Genomic DNA, 18,252 nt, shown 5'->3' with positions numbered 1-18,252 from the left:
CTTTCTAATCTTCAAGCGCATTGCATCCATCTTGATCTTGTGATCATCGACGACATCCGCAACATGCAACTCCAATATCATCTTCTCCTCCTCAATTTTTTTATTTTTTCCTTCAAGAAATTGTTTTCTTCTTCAACTAAATTTAACCTCTCGACAATAGGGTCGGTTGGAATTTCCGGTTCACATACCTCCTAGATAAATAAAATCTATGTCACGTTGGTCGGCATAATTTTCATAAACAATAAATGAACCAATAGTTATAAAGATAATATATACCACATCCGAATCATAGACAGGACGAGGGCCGACGGGGGCGGATACCAAAACCATCGCACTATATAATAACAAGCAATAAAATAGTAAGAAAATTAGACAAGTATCTATCTAAAGTAAGAATTTTTTCTTTCAGAAAGAAGATAAGAACAAGAGGCTCACCACGGTGGTGCCGGCGACGAGATCGGCGCGGGCGATCGACGGCGGTGAAGACGGGAATGGGACGTGACGGGCCGCTAAACCTAGACAAATCTCGAGGAAAATGGAGCTTTGAGGTCGAGCTTCGAGAGGAGAAAGCTTAACTAGTGTGGCTCGGGCATTTCATCGAACACCTCATGTGCATCGGAGGTGAGCTAGAGCACCACAAAGCCCTCCCCTCGTCGGCCAGAGAAAAACAGAGCACTGGAGTGCTCTGCTCGCGGGCGAGGGGTATATATAGGCACCCCATTGGTCCCGGTTCATGGCATGAACCGGGACTAAAGGGCAGCCTGTGGTCCCGGTTCAAGCCACCAACCGGGACCAATGGTGGTGGGCCAGGAGCGAGGCCCATTGGTCCCGGTTCGTCCCACCAACCGGGACCAAAGGGGCCAGACGAACCGGGACCAATGCCCCCACGAGGCCCGGCAGGCCCCTGGCCTCACGTACCGGGACCAGTGCCCCCATTGGTCCCGGTTCTGGACTGAACCGGGACTAATGGGCTGACCTGGCCTGAACCAAAGCCCTCTTTTCTACTAGTGAACCGGCTCTGATGCCAATTGTTAGAGTCTAATCTGCGCTAATCACTCGATCACACAAGGAAAGACTCCATGGATTTTGCATCGCGTGCAAAACTTGCGACTTTTCTCGTTTATTCTTCCTCTATTTATTGGGTACCGTGACAGGTAGTTTCCTACCTTTGTGCCACGACCCTGACCACTCGTGCCATCCCACGAGTTCGCGTCGTGCTAAACCACCCGAGCTAAACGCATGGGCTAATGTGATGTGGTCACATCGTGCTACAGGCCCATGCAGCCTACATGCAAGGCGCGCAAAAGTCGCGGGCTCTTGCCAGACAAACTAAGCTGGAAACAAACTAACTACTGCGAGTTTATTCTTACCGACTAGATTAGCTAACAAGATGTTGCTGATCTGCCGGTGTAGTGTAGGTTCTATGCTAGGTGCTAACATGTTTTCGCTCCATAGTGCACATTTCGATTGGAGGCGTGCGTGTTGGGTTTCTTGTTAGTGCATAACTCGCTCTTTTCCCCTTTATCGTTTCCTTCTGACGAATCTCTTGAACAGTTGTACTTTTTTTTTGAACTATGAACAGTTATATTTTCTTTATGAGAGTAATGGAAAGGGGTTGAGCACGGTTCAAGAAAATAAAAGATAGAGCCAGGGTCGGGGACTGGGTTTCTTTAACCTGTGGATGCAGTGCCATGCATTTGAGACGTTGACGTGGATCGATGGTCCTCCTTCGTCCGCGCGGAGGGGGTGCGGGATCTACCAATTATGCGCACCTCTATGTGTCATCCCAAGCGGATCGCAGCACCAGAATCTACATTCCAAAGGAAGCACCTTCGTCCAAAAAAGTTGAGAATCTAATTAGCCTCACTGACCTTTCAATCCCCAAGCCGATGGCAATCCCGCGATACCATTCGAGCCACAAGTCCGGCGGGGCGGCGCCCCAACCGCCTTTAAATAGCGGGCACCGACGCAGCACAGCAGTCATCAAACCATAACCATCAGAGCTTCTCAAGTGCAAAAGCCATCAATCAGTGCAAACGTAGCTCGGTTGCCGATCCAGTTCGAGATGTCTTCTGGGTCAAGGAGCGCATCCCGCGGCAGCGCCAACCCGGAGTGGAGCAAGAAGGAGAACAAGCTGTTCGAGGAGGCACTCGCCTACTACGGCGAGGGCACGCCCGACCGCTGGCTCAAGGTGTCCCGCGCCATGGGCGGGACCAAGACGGCCGACGAGGTGCGCCGCCACTACGAGATCCTTGATAGCGACATCAAGCTGATCGACTCCGGCAGGGTTCCTTTCCCCAAGTACAACACCCAGGGCCAGGGGGCTTGGAACTGATTCATCAATCAAGGTAACCAAAACCCCAACCTGATCCTTGTCTCTTTTCTAGTACAATTTATGTGTGAAAGATATATAGCAATCTCAATCAATTGTCATAATAAAGGTAGAGCATGCGCTAGCTAGGTTGACGTTGTCAATTAACAAAGAAACAGCAATGGAATGCCGCTTGTCAATGCTGTCGATTCGTTGGCTGTTTCTGCTCCAGATGCACTGCAAACATCAGTGTGATTGCACTATTATTATTGCACATAATTTAAGCCTGGACCAGGAACCTTGAACATGAACAGCTTCATGCACGCACAATTTGCTTGCGTGGATGCGCTAATCTTAGAGATCCCTTTCTTAGAGTTCCTGCGTCCCTGCATAAGGCTGGGAATTGATGTCTGTTTTGCACACCCTTTAGGGCCAAAAACCAGATTGCAGAACATATATAGAGAAGTATCCAGTGGAATTCATTTTTGCCAAGCCTAGCATTCACACAAAACTATCCAAATAAGGGCATGTTTCTCCTATTGAAATGCAAATGTTAATGTAGCCCAGTTCTAGATTTGAGAAGTTGAGATAAGTTAACTTACAAGGTACCTTTCTCGTTGTATTTTTCTTTTCAGGAGGAAAGCTTCTGAATTCTGAAGATCCTGCAAACAGGATAATGTGTTGATAACCTAGTCCTTAGCTGGGACCATGTTACTGAAGCAAGCGTAATTATGTACCGTATAACGAAGATTGTGGGCACTTGGTTAGGAATAAAAGAAGAAAACATATGTGTGTGTACATAATATAATATTAGGTTTGTAAGCAAATCAATTGAGCTTGGTCTTGCAGACGGTAGCTTGTATTTTTCATTGTGTACAGTATTACTCCTCCCCAGTAAGTTTTGGAGTAAACAACAGTGATGTAAATCCCCAGTACTTGTGTGTACTGTTTATGAACTTGTGCTGGTAGAATATTCCTATTTGCCAATATCAGTTGGTTCAAGACTCCGATGTTTACTTTGTACTTTACATGTTATCACTATCGATCCCTTCCAACGAAGATGGAGTAGATGTGAGTATGACTATGTGCCATCCGATAACTTGTGTACTCCCTCCGTTTTACTTATTTCGCATATTAGCTTTGACTGAAGTCAAACTTTGAAAAGTTTGACCAAGTTTATAGGAAACTATATGAACATTTACAATTACGGCCGGCTGGCGTTCAAGTGTGTCCTAGATCTTCCCTTGACGTGGTAGCTTCCTTCCTCATCAGCAGTAGATCTAGGAGATCGTATGTTCCTGTATTATTAACGACCATATTATTTCTACATAACCAAAGCAACCAATGTAAAGCCACAAACATGTTTAAGTATCATCCCAAAACCGAACTTCATCTATGTTTTCAGCCTTGGATTGGGCAGTAGCGGCCCCATGTGCGCCGTACCATCCATGGAGGTGCCGTGTTGGAGGTTTGGGTTTTAGGGAGAGTGTGGCGCTGTGGGCGGTGGGCTCCAGAGGCTCGAGTGGTGTGGAGGTTGGAAGTTGGAGCGGCGTGGCGTCTACCGCGTCGACGACAACGGGTCTTGGCGGCATTGTGTAGCTCAGTCTTAGTGACGGATGTGAATGGATGGACGAGCACAGGACGGTGGCATGTTTTGCGCTGTGGCGGCGTCGATGGTCGGTCGTCCTGGCAAGTATAATGCGGATCTCTTTCCTCAAGATGAGTCAGCAGATCGATGGGGTGGCGACTTTTGAAACGTGTGCATGTGGTGTACGCATCGGGTCTGCTGCATCAGGACTATGCTCCGGGTACATCATGCGAGCAGACCGGTGGTGAGCCCGGTTCTAAATGGTGGGGAGTGATGCCATTCCCCATTGTCGAGTTTGTAGGTTTGGGTGGTGGCTTCGAGTTATTTGGTGTATATCAGACCTTTGTTAAATAATTTAATAAAAATGAATGTATGAATCTATTGATTGAGAGGCCGGGGGTTTTAACCTCCATTTCTGAAAAAATCTCATGTTTGTTGTGTGCTTCTTGCTTGCAGATCGAGATGCAATTGTGCTTGCGGTGGAGCATGGTTTTCACTTTTCAATTTACTATTGTTGAGACTAATTGCCAGATGGTGCAGAACCTTTGGAAGATGACAAATCTGGAGTTCATATCATGAAGGAGATGAGATCGATTTCCACTATTTTCAGGGTTTAAGCTAGTATCCTCTGTAAACTAATATAAGACCTAGTAGTGATCTAAACGGTCCTCTCAAGTGACGAGGAGGACAACGGAGGAGGCAATGACGGCGGCAGCAGCGACGATGACGTCGACGTTGAAGAATGGCGAAGAATCTTTCTCGACCGCGACAACGACGGCACGGGCCTGACCCCACGGGTGGTGGGATGTCTAGGGCGGACTGGCTGGCCTTCGTGAAGTCAGATTAGTAAGGTGTAAGTTTATTTTTAAACTAGACTATGTTTTGGTGGATTGTTAATGTGAATTATGTGTCGAATTTCGGTTAGAAGATCTATGTCCATCATATCAAAATCGAATTTACATGAATTACTTCATTATATTAAGGGAATTGGCTAGGTCCGGCCAAAAGTTAGTAGAGTAAAAATACTCCACTAAGCTTTACTCAGCCGAATACTCCTTATTTTTTAGGAGATCGGCTAGTGTTGCTCTAACCAATAGAGTGCTTTACGGCGCTGCTTACAAAAATAAAATAAAATATACTACCACATTTCTGCAGCAATGTTCTCTGTAGCAGTAGGTAGCTGTTGATGCACCTTGCATCCTGGCATAATCCCAACCATCCATGTGTAGCCGCCAATTGGTAGAATCTATTCCAACTTCTAAGACCAAAAAGAAAGAATGGGTCTCCCCGGCCACGACTCCAATATGTTTGGAGAAGGAATTTGACCATATGCCACGATGAGGTTGCGATGCCTTCTATCCATGGTCCTGTGACTCTGCTCATGTTCCTCGGTTGGCCACGGGGGCCATGGCATTGCGAGATTTTCCAACGCCACCATGCAGAGATTCCGCTGCCACATATTCCATCTTTATGAGAGAAGCTAGCTAGCTCACGTGGAGGCGCTCGGTTCCGTCTGGTGCTGGCCGTGGACCAAAGAAACTGGGCATCTTGCCCCAGTACAGTAGATCGGGGAGGCATTGGACCGAGCAGATCGATCTCGCTGGAATATAATCTGTTAGAAGCGAGAAAGAGGGATTGTTGCGGAATATGATGGATGTATTATTGAGCCTCGAGAGCGAGTATATATTGAGTACAAGATTTGGAGGGCAAGACGCCTCTCCTGGAGATAAGGTAGGAGACGGATTACAAATCCTAGACTATCAAATACAAGTATCCCAAATATATCTCTAACATCCCCCGCAGTCGTAGCGGTAGCGTTGCGAACAACAGGAGCGTCGCGGACGGTCAGACTGGAGAGAATAGCAGCCGACGAACTGACATCCCCCCGCAGTCCTAGCCGGAGCGTCGTGGACGGTGTCGCGTCGCGGACGCGTTGACTGTAGAGGAAGCCGACGAGTTGCTCAAGCGGATGATAGCCCTTTGTGCCGATGTCGATGTAGCCGAGAGCGTAGGGTGGTGTAGCCGTGGTCGAGGTAGCCGTGCGAAGAACGCCGTGGTCGATGTCGAGTCGGGGTAGCCGGTGTCGAGGGAGTCGCCGTGGAGCCGCAGGCGCAAGGAGGCGCCGAGTTAGTCATGGGCGCAGTGGTGTCGAAGAAGTGATGCGCCAGAAAGGAGAATGGTGTTGACGACGCGTCGCGCCGGGGTTGCCAACCCCGGGGACACATCGTAGACGAAGGCACGCGTCGGTGTTGCCAGCACCGGGCATGCGTAGACGGTCGAAGACGAAGTTGACGAAGCGCCGCACCAGGCTTGCCAGGTCCGGGGACACGTCGTGGACGAAGGCACGCGGCGGTGTTGCCAGCACCGGGCATGCGTAGACTGGGACCTGCATGAACTGTACACCATGTCGAAGAGGTCGGAGAGGCCAGCAGAGAAGGACTCGACGACGGTTGCGGCGCCAATCGGCGCGGGGCCAATGTCGCCCGCGGTTGTCGGAGTAGATGAAGCGGTCGGGGTAGATGACGGCGACGCTGGAGACGAGCTGGTGCTGGACGAAGACGAAGTGTGGTGGACGGGCGGCGGCGACAGCTACAGAGGTAGCCGCGGCGGCGGCCAAAGAAGAGCGGCGGCGGCTAGGTTAGGAGTGCGGCGGCGGTGCTCGAAGTAGGCGAAGAACCCTGACAGCATGACGAAGACCGACGCGGACGGTGGCGTTCCCGCGCCAAGGGAGACGGCGCGGCGCATACTACGGGAGGTCGACGCGCGGTGATGGCGGAGCGGACCACGGGCCGCGGCACTACGGCCCGAAGGGGCAACGCAGTGGCGGCAGGCGGGTCGGGGCGACGGCGGGAAGACCTCTGGACGGCGGCGGGGACCACGGGCCGTGACGTTGCGGCCCGAAGGGGCGACACAACGGCGGTTCGCGAGTCGGTGCAACCGCAGGGACGGCCTCGGGACGGCGGCAGGGACCGCGTATCGCGACACTACGGCCCGAAGGGGCGACGTAGCGGCGACGCACGAGTCGATGCAGCCGCGAGGAGAACCACGGGGCGGCGGCGCTGCGGCCCGACGGGGCGAGGCAGCGGCAGCCCGATGCTCGATCGGTAGAGAGGCGCGCTGAACTCGGGGACGATCTTCACGGGACCTGCGGAGGCGCGCGTAACCGACGGGCCAGGTCGGTCGCGCGGCGTAGATGAGGCGGATCGCGGCGGCGAGCGGATGATCAAGCCGATCGCGCGCGACGTCAGGGACGCCGCTCGATGGAGGAGTGGTGGCGGCGGAGTCCGGGATGAGGCCGGCGATGACGGACGGCAGGGGACGTCTGCACCGGCACCCGGGCTGCCAAAGCAGCGCCGACGCCCGGGCAGCGAGGGCCGAGCGACCAACGGAGCAGCGGCGCCCGAGTTGAGGCGGCCGACGAGCCTGATGCAGCCGAGGACGAGGCCGGCGAGGTAGACCGCCGAGCCGCCGTGCAGACGCGGCGGAGCCGGATGACGTGGATCGGTGGGCGGGCCGGCGCGCGAGCGTCGGCTATGATTGGCCGACGCATGGCGCGAGGCCGCCGGGTCGCGGCGATGCAGGTGTCCCGGTCGGAACAGGGCGGTGACAACCGGCGCAGGGCGACGGGCGAACCGACGCGCGGACCGCGGCTGGCCCGAACGGGCCGCCTCGGCACGCGTGGCCGCCGGGTCGGAGGAGAGGCCGGCTGGTCGCGCTGGGGTCGGAGTAGAGGCGCACGGGGATCGACGGCGGCGGCGGGCGACGCAAACCGATCAAGAATAAATCGGAAAACCAAAAAGAAAAATGCCGATCAAAAAACGACCTGCGAGAGAGCGAAAAAACCCGGAGCAAGGGCTCGGGAAAAAGACTCTTTAGGGCAGCCGGCCAACACGGCCGGCGGACGAACCCTAGGTACGGGCGGCGCGGCCCCCGACGGCGGTCATGGAGGTCGACCGTCCCGGGGGCGGCGCGCAGGTGCGGAAGCGGCGGCGGCTAGGGTTTAGGATCGACTTGCGATAGATACCATGTTAAAAGGGAGAAACAGGGATTGTTGCGGAATATGATGGATGTATTATTGAGACTCGAGGGCGAGTATATATTGAGTACAAGACGCCTCTCCTGGAGATAAGGTAGGAGACGGATTACAAATCCTAGACTACCAAATACAAGTATCCTAAATATAATTTGCATAAAGCGGGGTTTCAGGATGACAGGATCCCCCGTCATATTCTGATTTCTGAACCTCCTTTCTGAAATGCATCTTGTCAGCTACTTTACTTAGGGCGAATTTCTGCTAGCTAGGCAGAGCTCATGCTTTCTGAAATACATAAGTACGCTGCTTGAATTCTCTCTGTCAGCTCGCCTCTGTTGTGGCTGTAGTACGTACCTAGCAGCCTCACAACACGGAGATCACTGTTCTTCTAGTGGTTTTTTACTGGGTTTGTACTCGTGGTCTATGCTTTGTGTCTTACTAGCTCACGCAGCCACCACGTACAATCTGCATCAAACTGGATCCCAAATCTGCCAACGGAACCTCTCAGATTCCAGGCACCAACTTGCGGGATTGGAATCCAGGCATCACTTCAGCCATGATTCAGAATATTTACTCCTTTTCCTTAGCCAAAAAGGGCATCCCATTCCGGATGTGCCGTAGATTCTCTCGGCTCGATCGTTCGTATACCCACCCGCCACCCTAGCTAGCCTATCTCCCTAGCTAGTATCTCGCTCGATCCATAGCGTGGGCACCGACAAGAAAGGCGAATTTCTGCGCGTGGCTCTGGGCTACTGCACCTCCAAGAGGCATGAGCATATGCTTATCACGTCGATCGGATAGAGCATGCAGCTCGAGAGTGTGCATACGTTTTTTTTTAAATGGAGGAGGACCCCCGGCCTCTGCATCTGGACGATGCATGCAGCCACTTTATTAATTATTCACACAAGACCTTACAAAGTCATACAACAGTAAGACTGAACCCACCGACTAGGCAACAAAAGTGTCGCTATTCCTATCCAACTGATGAAGGGATGCTGATAGTCCGGGCCTCGTACCAAACAGACCTCGCAGCCAAGCCTAACATCTAAGACCTGAGGTCCCATCCAGGACGCCTGCCGGATATGGGTCACCTACCAGTCCGGCGTACTCCTCAACCAGGACGCCTGCCGGGTCTGAGGCCGCCGCAGCCACCTGCCACCAATCCATCTTCAGAGCTGTACTGATGCATCTACCTTGCCCGGTCTAGCTGCCGTCGACGCCACCACGACGCCAGACCGCGTCACCCTCCTGCGCGAGTCCATCTCCGTGCATCGGACGCAGAGTCACCACAGCGCCATGCCACCGAGATCCGCCGCCATCAATGAGTGAGATGCCGCACCGCTCCACCAAAGAATCCGTCCTCTAGTCCTGCATCCAGCCGCTGCTCAAAAAACGATGCCCCCATGAGGGAAAACGACGCCCCAAAAGCACCGCCATCGTCCGATCCGGAAACTCCGGATCAAGGTTTTCACCCAGAGCAGCGCAAGCAAGTCGACAGAAGCTGCAAAGGCGATGTCTTCAACAAGATAACGACGCGAAAACGCCGCCATCGCCCGCCATGACCCGAGTCATAGCACGGTTTTCACCGGCAGCCCCGTCTCCCCACTGTACGCCGAGACTGGATGCGAGAATCCACAACCATCTAGCCGACCACCTCCGGCGAAGAAGATGGCCACCACCTCCACGCCAAGGGCCGGAGCCCCCAACGTCCTCGTGTCGCGTGCCTAGTCCAGAGGCCGCTTGCCGCGCCGGAACAAAGGATGCGCACGACGGCTCGAGGAACCACCATCCAGATCCGAATGGGATCCAGATCGGACACCCTAGCCGCCGACGTGATCTCTTCGTCACCGGCACCAGCACAACAGCCCTGGTCGCCACCGGCCTGCGCCATCGCCCTTGGATCGGCCGGAGTGGGTCGCCACCACCCAGATCCGATCGCCGGACAGGGGCGGATCCAGAACAAAAATGTCCCGGTGTCCACGTGCACGTACACATCATATGTATAAGGATGGACACCAAGCAATAATATAAAATAACACACCAAGAACACTAATTATATGGCAACGAGATTTCTTATCAAAATAAATTGTTCACTTCCATTTGAAATACTAGTTGATTATGCAAATTTGAACAAGCCTAAGAACGCCAAACAATGAACGATTTACAATATTATTTAAGAAACCTTTCTATAAATTCTCCTGTGATTAATTATTACTGTTTTAGCAAAAATATACGAGTTACATTATTTGTGTTTGCATATGCAAGAGCATAAACAATAAACAAAATGTATCGATCGAATGATACGATTAAGGACTTAAACTTACTCGACATTGTGTCTCGCCGTTGTTGCATAAATAATCCTCCCCTGGTTAGATATGAATCACAGCGAATTGTTTCCAATTGTAATAGCTTTAAATTTTACGACCCTAGCCATACACTTAGAAAAATAGAACTTAATTTTTTTGTAATTCCTACACACAGCTGAGATTTCAGATTTGAAAGAGATCGGCAATTACCAAGTGCTGAGTTGAAGTCGAGACGTACCTCAAACTTTCAACAATCCATGACTGGGTGAGGGTTCAGGTCGCCGGCTAGCGATGCTTGAACAATGGTGACTGGGCGGACCGGCGGCTGGCCGCGCGACGGAGAAGGGCCGAGATGGGCGATGCTGTGAGGGTTGAGGCGCAGAAGCCGGGCGGATGAGTAACCGAACAGGTGCACGTATAGATAAGGTACAGCCGTATTGGGGATCGATTAATCAGATCGATAGTGTTTTTTTCTTTCAACACGCGCACATACAGGGACCAAGGATTAATCGATCGTTTCTGGAGTGGGCATTACGTAGATGGGCTGGACTGCCTCGCTTGTGTTTGTCAGTCGCTGGGCTGGCCGGTGTCCAGGTCCAAAAGTTACCGATGTCCAGCCTAAAAATCTGGACTTTGTATAAGGTAAATGCGTATTTTACCCGGTGCCAGTGACACCGGTGTCCATAACGTGCCTCCGCCCCTGTCGCCGGACGAGGAAGATTGCCGCCGCCGCCGCTGCGGCCCGCAGGCTTAGCCTGCGATGCCCTCGGCGGCGGCGGCGGGAGGAGAGGGAGGCCCGGCGGGGAGGCCCCGGTGCGGCGCGCCGCCGCCGCACGGGAGAGTGTGCATACGTAGTGACCAGCTCCTTCATCCAAAAAAGTTTAGAATCAGAATGTAATTAATTAGCCTCACTGACGTTTCCATCCCCAAACCGATGGCAATCCCGATACCATTCGAGCGACATGTCCGGCGGGGCAGCGCCCCAAGCGGCTATAAATAGCGGGCACCGAAGCAGCACAGCGATCATCAAACCATAACCACCGGAGCTTCGGAAGTGCAAAAACCATCAGAAAAAGCATCAGCGCTAGCTCGGTTTCCGATCCAGTTGGAGATGTCTTCTGGGTCAAGGAGCGCATCCCGCGGCGGCGCCAACCCGGAGTGGAGCAAGAAGGAGAATAAGCTGTTCGAGGAGGCACTCGCCTACTACGGCGAGGGCACGCCCGACCGCTGGCTCAAGGTGTCCCGCGCCATGGGCGGGACCAAGAATGCCGACGAGGTGCGCCGCCACTATGAGATCCTTGATAGCGACATCAAGCTGATCGACTCCGGCAGGCTCCCTTTCCCCAAGTACAACACCCAGGGCCAGGGGGCTTGGAACTGATTCATCAATCAAGGTAACCAAAACCCAACCTGATCATTCTCTTTTCTATACTGTACTATATGTGTGTCAACTGTCAAGTGTCAGCAGGAGTCCTCGCTCAAAGATATATAGTGTTCTCAATCAATTGCTCTTGTCATAATAATGGTAGACCATGCCCTAGCTAGGTTGACGTTGTCAATTGACAAATAAACAACAATGGAATGCCGCTTGTCAATGCTGTCGATTCCTTGGCTGTTTCTGCTCCAGATGCACTGCAAACATTAGTGTGACAGTGATTGCACTATTATTACACACAAGCAAAGCGGATCCGGCACACAATTTAAGCCTGGAGCAGGAACCTTGAAGGCTTGAACAGCATCATGCACGCACAATTTGCTTGCATGGATGCGCTAATCTTAGAGATCCTGCATCCCCGCATAAGGCTGTGAATTGAAGTCTGTTTTGCACACTCTTTAGGGCCAAAACCATGGTACCCCTTGAGAGGCAGCGCTGCATATCCCAAATCACAGAACATCAAAATTCCACACTCTTTGCCAAGTCTAGCATATTCACACAACACTATCCAAGGAAATGGGGGCATGATTCTCCTACTGAAGTGCAAATGTTAATTTATCCCAGTTCTAGATTTGAGAAGTTGTAGTAAGTTAGCTTACAAGGTACCTCTCTCGTTGTTTTTTTTCCAGGAGAAAAGCTTCTGAATTCTGAAGATCCTGCAAACACGATAATCTGTTCATAATCAAGTCCTTAGCTGGGACCATGTTATTGAAGCAAGCATAATTATGTACCGTAAAACAAAGATTATGAGCACTTGGTTAGGAATAAAAGAAGAAAACATATGTGTGTGTACATAATATTAGGTTTGTAAGCAAATCAAGTTCGCTTGGTTTTGCAGACGGTAGCATTTATTTTTCATTGTGTACAGTAATACTCCTCCCCAATAAGTTTTGGGGTAAACATCAGTGATGTAAATCCCCAGTACTCTCTGTACTCCTTTATGAACTTGTGCTCGAAGAATATTCATGTTTGTCTATCAGTTGGTTCAAGACACGGATGTTCGCATTGCACTTTACATATCATTATCGATCCCTTCCAACGAAGATGAAGTAGGTAAGTACGACTAGCTACGTGCCGTCTGATAACTTGTGTACTCCCTCCGTTTATTCATTTTGCATATTAGCTCTGACAGAAGTCAAACTTTTACAAGTTTGACCAAGTTTATAGAAAACTATGTGAACATTTACAATAACAGATCTGTATGAAGCGAAAACAAAGTAGATTCTTTGTTATTTCGAACAGCCTTCGCGTCTCAAAATAAATTTCCATAGGAGCGAGCTATTTTGCTTTGGAAATGCCAAGGAAACAGAGAATGAATATAGGCAACTCGATCGCTTTGAAAAGAAGCTCAACAGTTGGAAGGGGAACTAATGTCATATGGGGCACAATTGACTCTTATCAACACTATTCTCACAGTTGTCCTTTTTTTGAAATGCCCGAAGGGGTGTTTAAAAGGCTTGATTTGAATTGATCTAGGTTCTTCTGGCAGTGCGATGAGCACAAATAGAAGTACATACTAGATAAGTGGGATATCTTCTGTTGGCCAAAGGATCAAGGTGGTTTGGGTATTGAAAACTTAAAGATAAAAAAAAGCACTTGCTTGGTAAATGGCTATACAAATTGCTTAACGAGGAAGGTGTATGGCAAGAGCTTATTCATAATAACTATCTATATTCCAAAACTCTATCTCAGGTGGAAGCAAAATCAACGGACTCCCCTTTTTGGAAGGGCTTGATGAAGGCCAAGTCTTGTTTATTTAAGAGAGATTTGTTTGAGGTTGGCAATAGCCATTCTACAAGTTTTCGCAAACACACTTGGTTGGGGACAACCTGCTTGCTCTACAATACCCATTGTTAAATAACGTGGCACATAGAAAAAAATGAGTCCGTGCACTCGATTATGTGATCTACACCTATGAACATCCAATTTATGCAGGCTTTGATTGGGGGAAATGGGTAGCGTGGTTACATGTGATGTGTAGGTTGATGTTGGTCAACTTATCACAAACACCATATGTATTCAAATGACGATTGAATACTAGTGGTGTGTTTACAGTCAGGTGAAAATAATTTATGATGGTACATCTCACGACTGCCTCACTCGCCGCCCCCCTGACGGGCCACGTGGGAGGTCTCAGTCGCCGTTGCTGCCTAGTCCTTCCCTAACCCTCACCTCCCCCTCCGCCGCTATCAGTGGTCAGCGCCGGGCAAAGCCTGTGCGTGCGATGGCGGCGGCGGAGGGCCTCTCCTCACTCCCCCGGATCCGCGGGCGGCGTGGGCGCCCAGATCCGCGGGGTGTGGCCCTCCCGACGGCGCGGCCATTCCCGGTGGCGGCGGGCTTGTCGTGGTGCACGGGCGCCCAAATCCATGGGGTGTGGTTCTTCCGGAAGCGTGGCGGCTCCCGGGGGCGGCGGGCTCGGGCGGCGGCAGGCTTGGGCGACGACGTGGGCTGCGTGGCGGCGGATCTCGTCGCTTCGGTCATCGCAGAGGAATCTCGACCTGGGGCGGTGGCCCGGGTAAGCATAGCGACGGAGCCCTCAGTTGGCGGCGTTCCACTATACCACGCACTAGATTTCCCTACTGATGTGTGTTGGGAAAAGTCAATTTTACCAACAGACTGTTGGCTGGGAAAACTTCTATCTAACTGTTGGTCGATAATACTGATGTATCGTGTCCAACTGTCGGTCGGCAATACTGGAATGTTTCACGTTAAACTATCGGTCGGGAAAGCCCGCATCTCCATCAGACTGTTGGTCGGCGATTAATGCCGATCGACTGTTCATTACCAATTGGGCCGGCCCGTCTTTGCGCGCGCACGGGCCAAAAACTTAGCGCCAAGCCTCCTTCCTATTTTTTCATTCGGCCTTCAACAGGTGCCACGACCAAATCCAAATCCCCCAAACCTAAATCCTCTCACGCACTCCCTCCGCCGCCGCCCGCTAGCTAGCAGCCCGCACGCCGCCGACCACCCGCCGTCTCCAGCACGCCGTCACCTGTCTCCACCCTCCTGCAACCCCACTGCTTAGGCCCCGAACACTTCTAACCCTAGCTTGTGCGCTGGAGTTCGGGGAGAGGCCAAGGCGCGGTGGTGGACGCCGCCATCCCTCTCAGATCCGGTGCTGAGAGAGGGAGGGAGGGAGGGAGGGAGAGGTGGGTCACCTGCGAGAGAGAGAGCACTCGCACCCTCGCTCGTCTGTCGCCACCCAGGGGCCGCCACCACCGCCGCCACGCCATGGGCTTCCTCCGATCTGCGCTCGTCGGTTTGTTTGAAGAAGGATCTGGCCGTTGACTGCTGGTGCTTCCCCTCCCCGGGCGGTGAGTGTTCTTTTCACTCTCCTCTCCCTCTCCACCCATCCTCAATCGGTGCTGCCGTTAGTTGATTTATTTGCTTTTGCCTTTTCCGTTCAGATCAGCCATGACTTGGGATAGTACTTCTATCCAGCAAGCAGCGTTTTGGATGTGAGCTCCAGCTCAAGCAGAGCATCAAAAACAGGGGCTCTATCTGCTAATGGGGTAGCAGGCAATGCAGTCTAAGAGCTACATCTCGTGTGATTTCTGGATATGAGAACTTGAGAAGAACAAGCTTGATGCTATTATTGAAAAAAATAATCTATGCTACAGGTATTCCTTTCAGTAGTGTTGCAGGAAACCTTAATTAGCTACTGTTTTTTATGAACTGGTTGTGATTGATTTGTGAACTTTAGAGCTTGTGAGTTGTAATTTGTGATGTTTGAACCCTTGCCAGACTATCAAATTATGCTATGCGTGCCTGAAGGTCAATACATGGGTATTCATCATATGAAAATTCATTACTTTATTTATATAGAAAAACGTATCCACATATCTGTGCTTTGAGACGAGGGACAACCCTGAGAACTAGCTTCAGGTTCCACAAAAAGTCCAAATAATCATACTAATGTTTCAGACTTTTATTTAAACATTGTAGAATTCTGGCAAACATAGGACTATATTAAAATTAGTTCAGTTTTACTGGAATGAAGATAAAGTACATATCTAGCAGTTTGTATTTATACAGTCATGCTTCTATAGATTTTACAGTTCTATTTTATCTTTAAATTTGCTTCAGTAGTTCTGTAACTTCCAGAATAGTTCATGTATCCCATATTTTCCCAGGATTCTTCTTTGCATCCCATACACTTAGACGGAGTGGGAGGCTGCTGCAGCGGTGCTGGACTCGGAGCCCAAGCCATCCGACGCCGCCAACAGGTTGCACCTCTTCGCGGAAATCACCACAACTGTGATGTCTGTATAGAAAATCAGTATTTTCTTGGTTCATATCCTATCTGAAACTTGGAATGTTGATTGTTAGGCACAACTTGGCTTTCACAGTAGCCTGCATATTCTTCTGCTCACAAACAGGGCAAAACATGCACCATAGAATGCTGGGAGAACATAGATTTATTTTGCTCTTCGTACTTTTATTAGATAAGCCACATTGCAAGGAGAATATGGATTTATGTTGCTCTTCCTACTATTATTAGATAGGCCACATTCTTTTTGTTTCATTCATGCCTTTGTTACTAACAGTATGGTTGTGTAAATTCAACATTGATGTTTAATGTTATTACATGATTTACACAAAACTGGTATTCATATTACATGAGATGTTGCAGGTGCTGACAGTCGGATGCCTTCAGAATTGGCTCTTAAAACTTTCAACCAAGATTAGAGCTAGCATACAGTTTGCAGTTTATAGTCGTACTCATACTCAATGAGTCCCTACCTCGGCTTCTGGGCAAGATATTCTTTAATTTTAGGTAAGCTCTGATTTGTAAAGCATTATTGCAGCTTTTAGAAACTCTGAATCTCAGATTTATTGAGATATCGAAATCCCAGTTTGAGATTCATCGAGATAAGGAGATCTTATTCGACCATGTAATTTAAATCTTATTCCAATGAGTATTGTTGATTGTCGTTTTTACCAATATTACTCAACTTATGGTCACTTCCCTTTGTTTAGTTCAGCGCCATTCTTTTCTCTTAATCGTTTTGGTAAAAAGAAATGTCTCACTATAAAATATATTATGTAATCCTTTTTTGCTCAGCAGCAGTAAATTTCATAGAGGTGATGTAATATACTAATATATAATGTCATTATTGCTGTAGAAGTTGCAGAAGTGTAATGCTGACTCTACTCGAATGATGATTATCCCTACATGCATAACATATTATAAAGAGATCTTCCTACGTGCCCCTTTTGTAAGGATGCATGCTGACGTGTGCACATCATTTCTAGCTTGTTTTGGTGCATCTTTTATCCTGCTTCAGCTGGTTAGCCTGAATCCCCTTTTCTCCTGTTTCAGTTGGTTAGCAACCACTATTGTTCAGGAATTTTTAGTGGCGCACATCTTGGTCTGGCGAGCCGATGACCGGACATCACTTGTCAAGGTTTGCGCACATTGAAAACTCTTGCTGCGGATAGGAATGATTTTCATCACAAACTGATGTAGCTTCTTAATATGCGGCCACTCAGGCGCCACATCCGGCCACTAACATCACGTCTAGGCACTAACTCACTCCCACTCACACAACTAATTCCATGCACTTAATCCCTACATGCATGCATGTCCACTTGCGCATCTCCACTCAACGGCCACACACCTGGTCAGCGGCCATGTAGCTGACAAACAAACTAACTTGCCTATTCTCCTCTAGCTATTCCAGTCGTCAAGCGCCTTGCCGCTTCACACGGCGTGCTGCATCACACAGCACCGCGGCTTCACGCCGCCATCGACATCTCACCATGCTCGCCGCATCGCACTGCAGCCCGGTATCTCGCCTCCTCCGTGCACTCGATTTAACCTTCAACGACTAGATACTCCTAGACCATCTATGTTACATGCATAACGAAAGCAAACTAAGTATGCGGATACAAAATATAAAGATTAGTGCGAACAATCTCAACCGAGGATCAACGTTAGTGTTAACACATGATTATTGAATTCTCTGTATTTATTACTATTTATATTTTTGAGAATGTGATGATCCTGTATGTTGGCATTTTGGTACTGTAGTATAGTTTCTAATAGTGTATTATAACTGAGAATTGATTAACTTTTGTAGGAAGCAAAAAGGACTACACTCACAAGGAACCATGAAGCCAACGATCCACGTCAACTAGATGTTTTAGCTTTCATTTTGTACAACTGATGTCTCATACTTGCACCTTTTGACTGTCCTTTTGTAAACCTGATGTATGGTTCCTCGGTGGTTTTGTTTAGAACAGATTGAAGTGTATGTATGTGCCAATTAGTTAATGGAATAAAAAATGTTTCGTGCTCTTGGTTTGAGCGTGACGTATGGTGTTTGGGTGATTATGCTTAGAACAAATGAACTATATGTATATGACAATCAGTACCATATGTTAATTAAAGTTGTGGTTGGCTAAACAAAATGTTGGTGAACTGTTCGGCAAAAGAAAACCCCATCTGATTGTTGGTCGGCAAAACAAACGCCGTCTAATCGGTTGGGAAAGGATAATGCTAGGCCCAACAGAATGTTGGTTGGGAAAGAATACCCTGTCCAATAGTCGGTCGGGAAAGGCCAGTTGCTGCCCTAA

At 49.7% G+C, this 18,252-nt stretch overlaps 2 protein-coding genes and 1 long non-coding RNA gene across 5 annotated transcripts; all 3 read left to right on the top strand.

The window, feature by feature from the left end:
• Positions 1 to 2,000: 2,000 nt before the first annotated feature.
• On the top strand, positions 2,001 to 3,318 carry LOC123125060 (protein RADIALIS-like 3). Its single transcript, XM_044545592.1, has 2 exons — positions 2,001 to 2,348; positions 2,947 to 3,318. The coding sequence occupies exon 1, from the start codon at positions 2,066 to 2,068 to the stop codon at positions 2,333 to 2,335; it is 270 nt and encodes an 89-aa protein (XP_044401527.1). The 5' UTR covers positions 2,001 to 2,065; the 3' UTR covers positions 2,336 to 2,348; positions 2,947 to 3,318.
• Positions 3,319 to 11,281: 7,963 nt separating this feature from the next.
• LOC123125059 (protein RADIALIS-like 3) lies at positions 11,282 to 12,645 on the top strand. Its single transcript, XM_044545591.1, has 2 exons — positions 11,282 to 11,632; positions 12,303 to 12,645. Exon 1 carries the CDS (start codon positions 11,350 to 11,352, stop codon positions 11,617 to 11,619), a length of 270 nt encoding a protein of 89 aa, XP_044401526.1. The 5' UTR covers positions 11,282 to 11,349; the 3' UTR covers positions 11,620 to 11,632; positions 12,303 to 12,645.
• A 1,888-nt stretch (positions 12,646 to 14,533) lies between these two features.
• LOC123122024 (uncharacterized) lies at positions 14,534 to 17,974 on the top strand. 3 transcript variants are annotated; one of them, XR_006460013.1, is made up of 8 exons: positions 14,534 to 14,987; positions 15,081 to 15,293; positions 15,807 to 15,899; positions 16,307 to 16,450; positions 16,800 to 16,892; positions 16,997 to 17,081; positions 17,349 to 17,463; positions 17,757 to 17,974. It is a non-coding gene; the product is annotated as an uncharacterized lncRNA (long non-coding RNA). The 3 variants fall into 3 exon arrangements; XR_006460012.1 differs by lacking the exon at positions 17,349 to 17,463 and having other exon boundaries at positions 14,536 to 14,987; XR_006460014.1 differs by lacking the exons at positions 16,800 to 16,892; positions 17,349 to 17,463 and having other exon boundaries at positions 14,537 to 14,987.
• The last annotated feature ends 278 nt before the right edge of the window (positions 17,975 to 18,252 follow it).

Source organism: Triticum aestivum, chromosome 5D (assembly GCF_018294505.1).
Source record: "Triticum aestivum cultivar Chinese Spring chromosome 5D, IWGSC CS RefSeq v2.1, whole genome shotgun sequence".
Classification (NCBI taxonomy): domain Eukaryota; kingdom Viridiplantae; phylum Streptophyta; class Magnoliopsida; order Poales; family Poaceae; genus Triticum; species Triticum aestivum.
Note: the sequence above shows the minus strand (reverse complement) of the source record. Positions and strands in the feature narration are given on the sequence as shown.

Bases quoted from the DNA above. Each gene is read 5' to 3' on its own strand.
- LOC123125060 (XM_044545592.1), top strand. From the start codon at position 2,066: ATGTCTTCTGGGTCAAGGAGCGCATCCCGCGGCAGCGCCAACCCGGAG.
- LOC123125059 (XM_044545591.1), top strand. From the start codon at position 11,350: ATGTCTTCTGGGTCAAGGAGCGCATCCCGCGGCGGCGCCAACCCGGAG.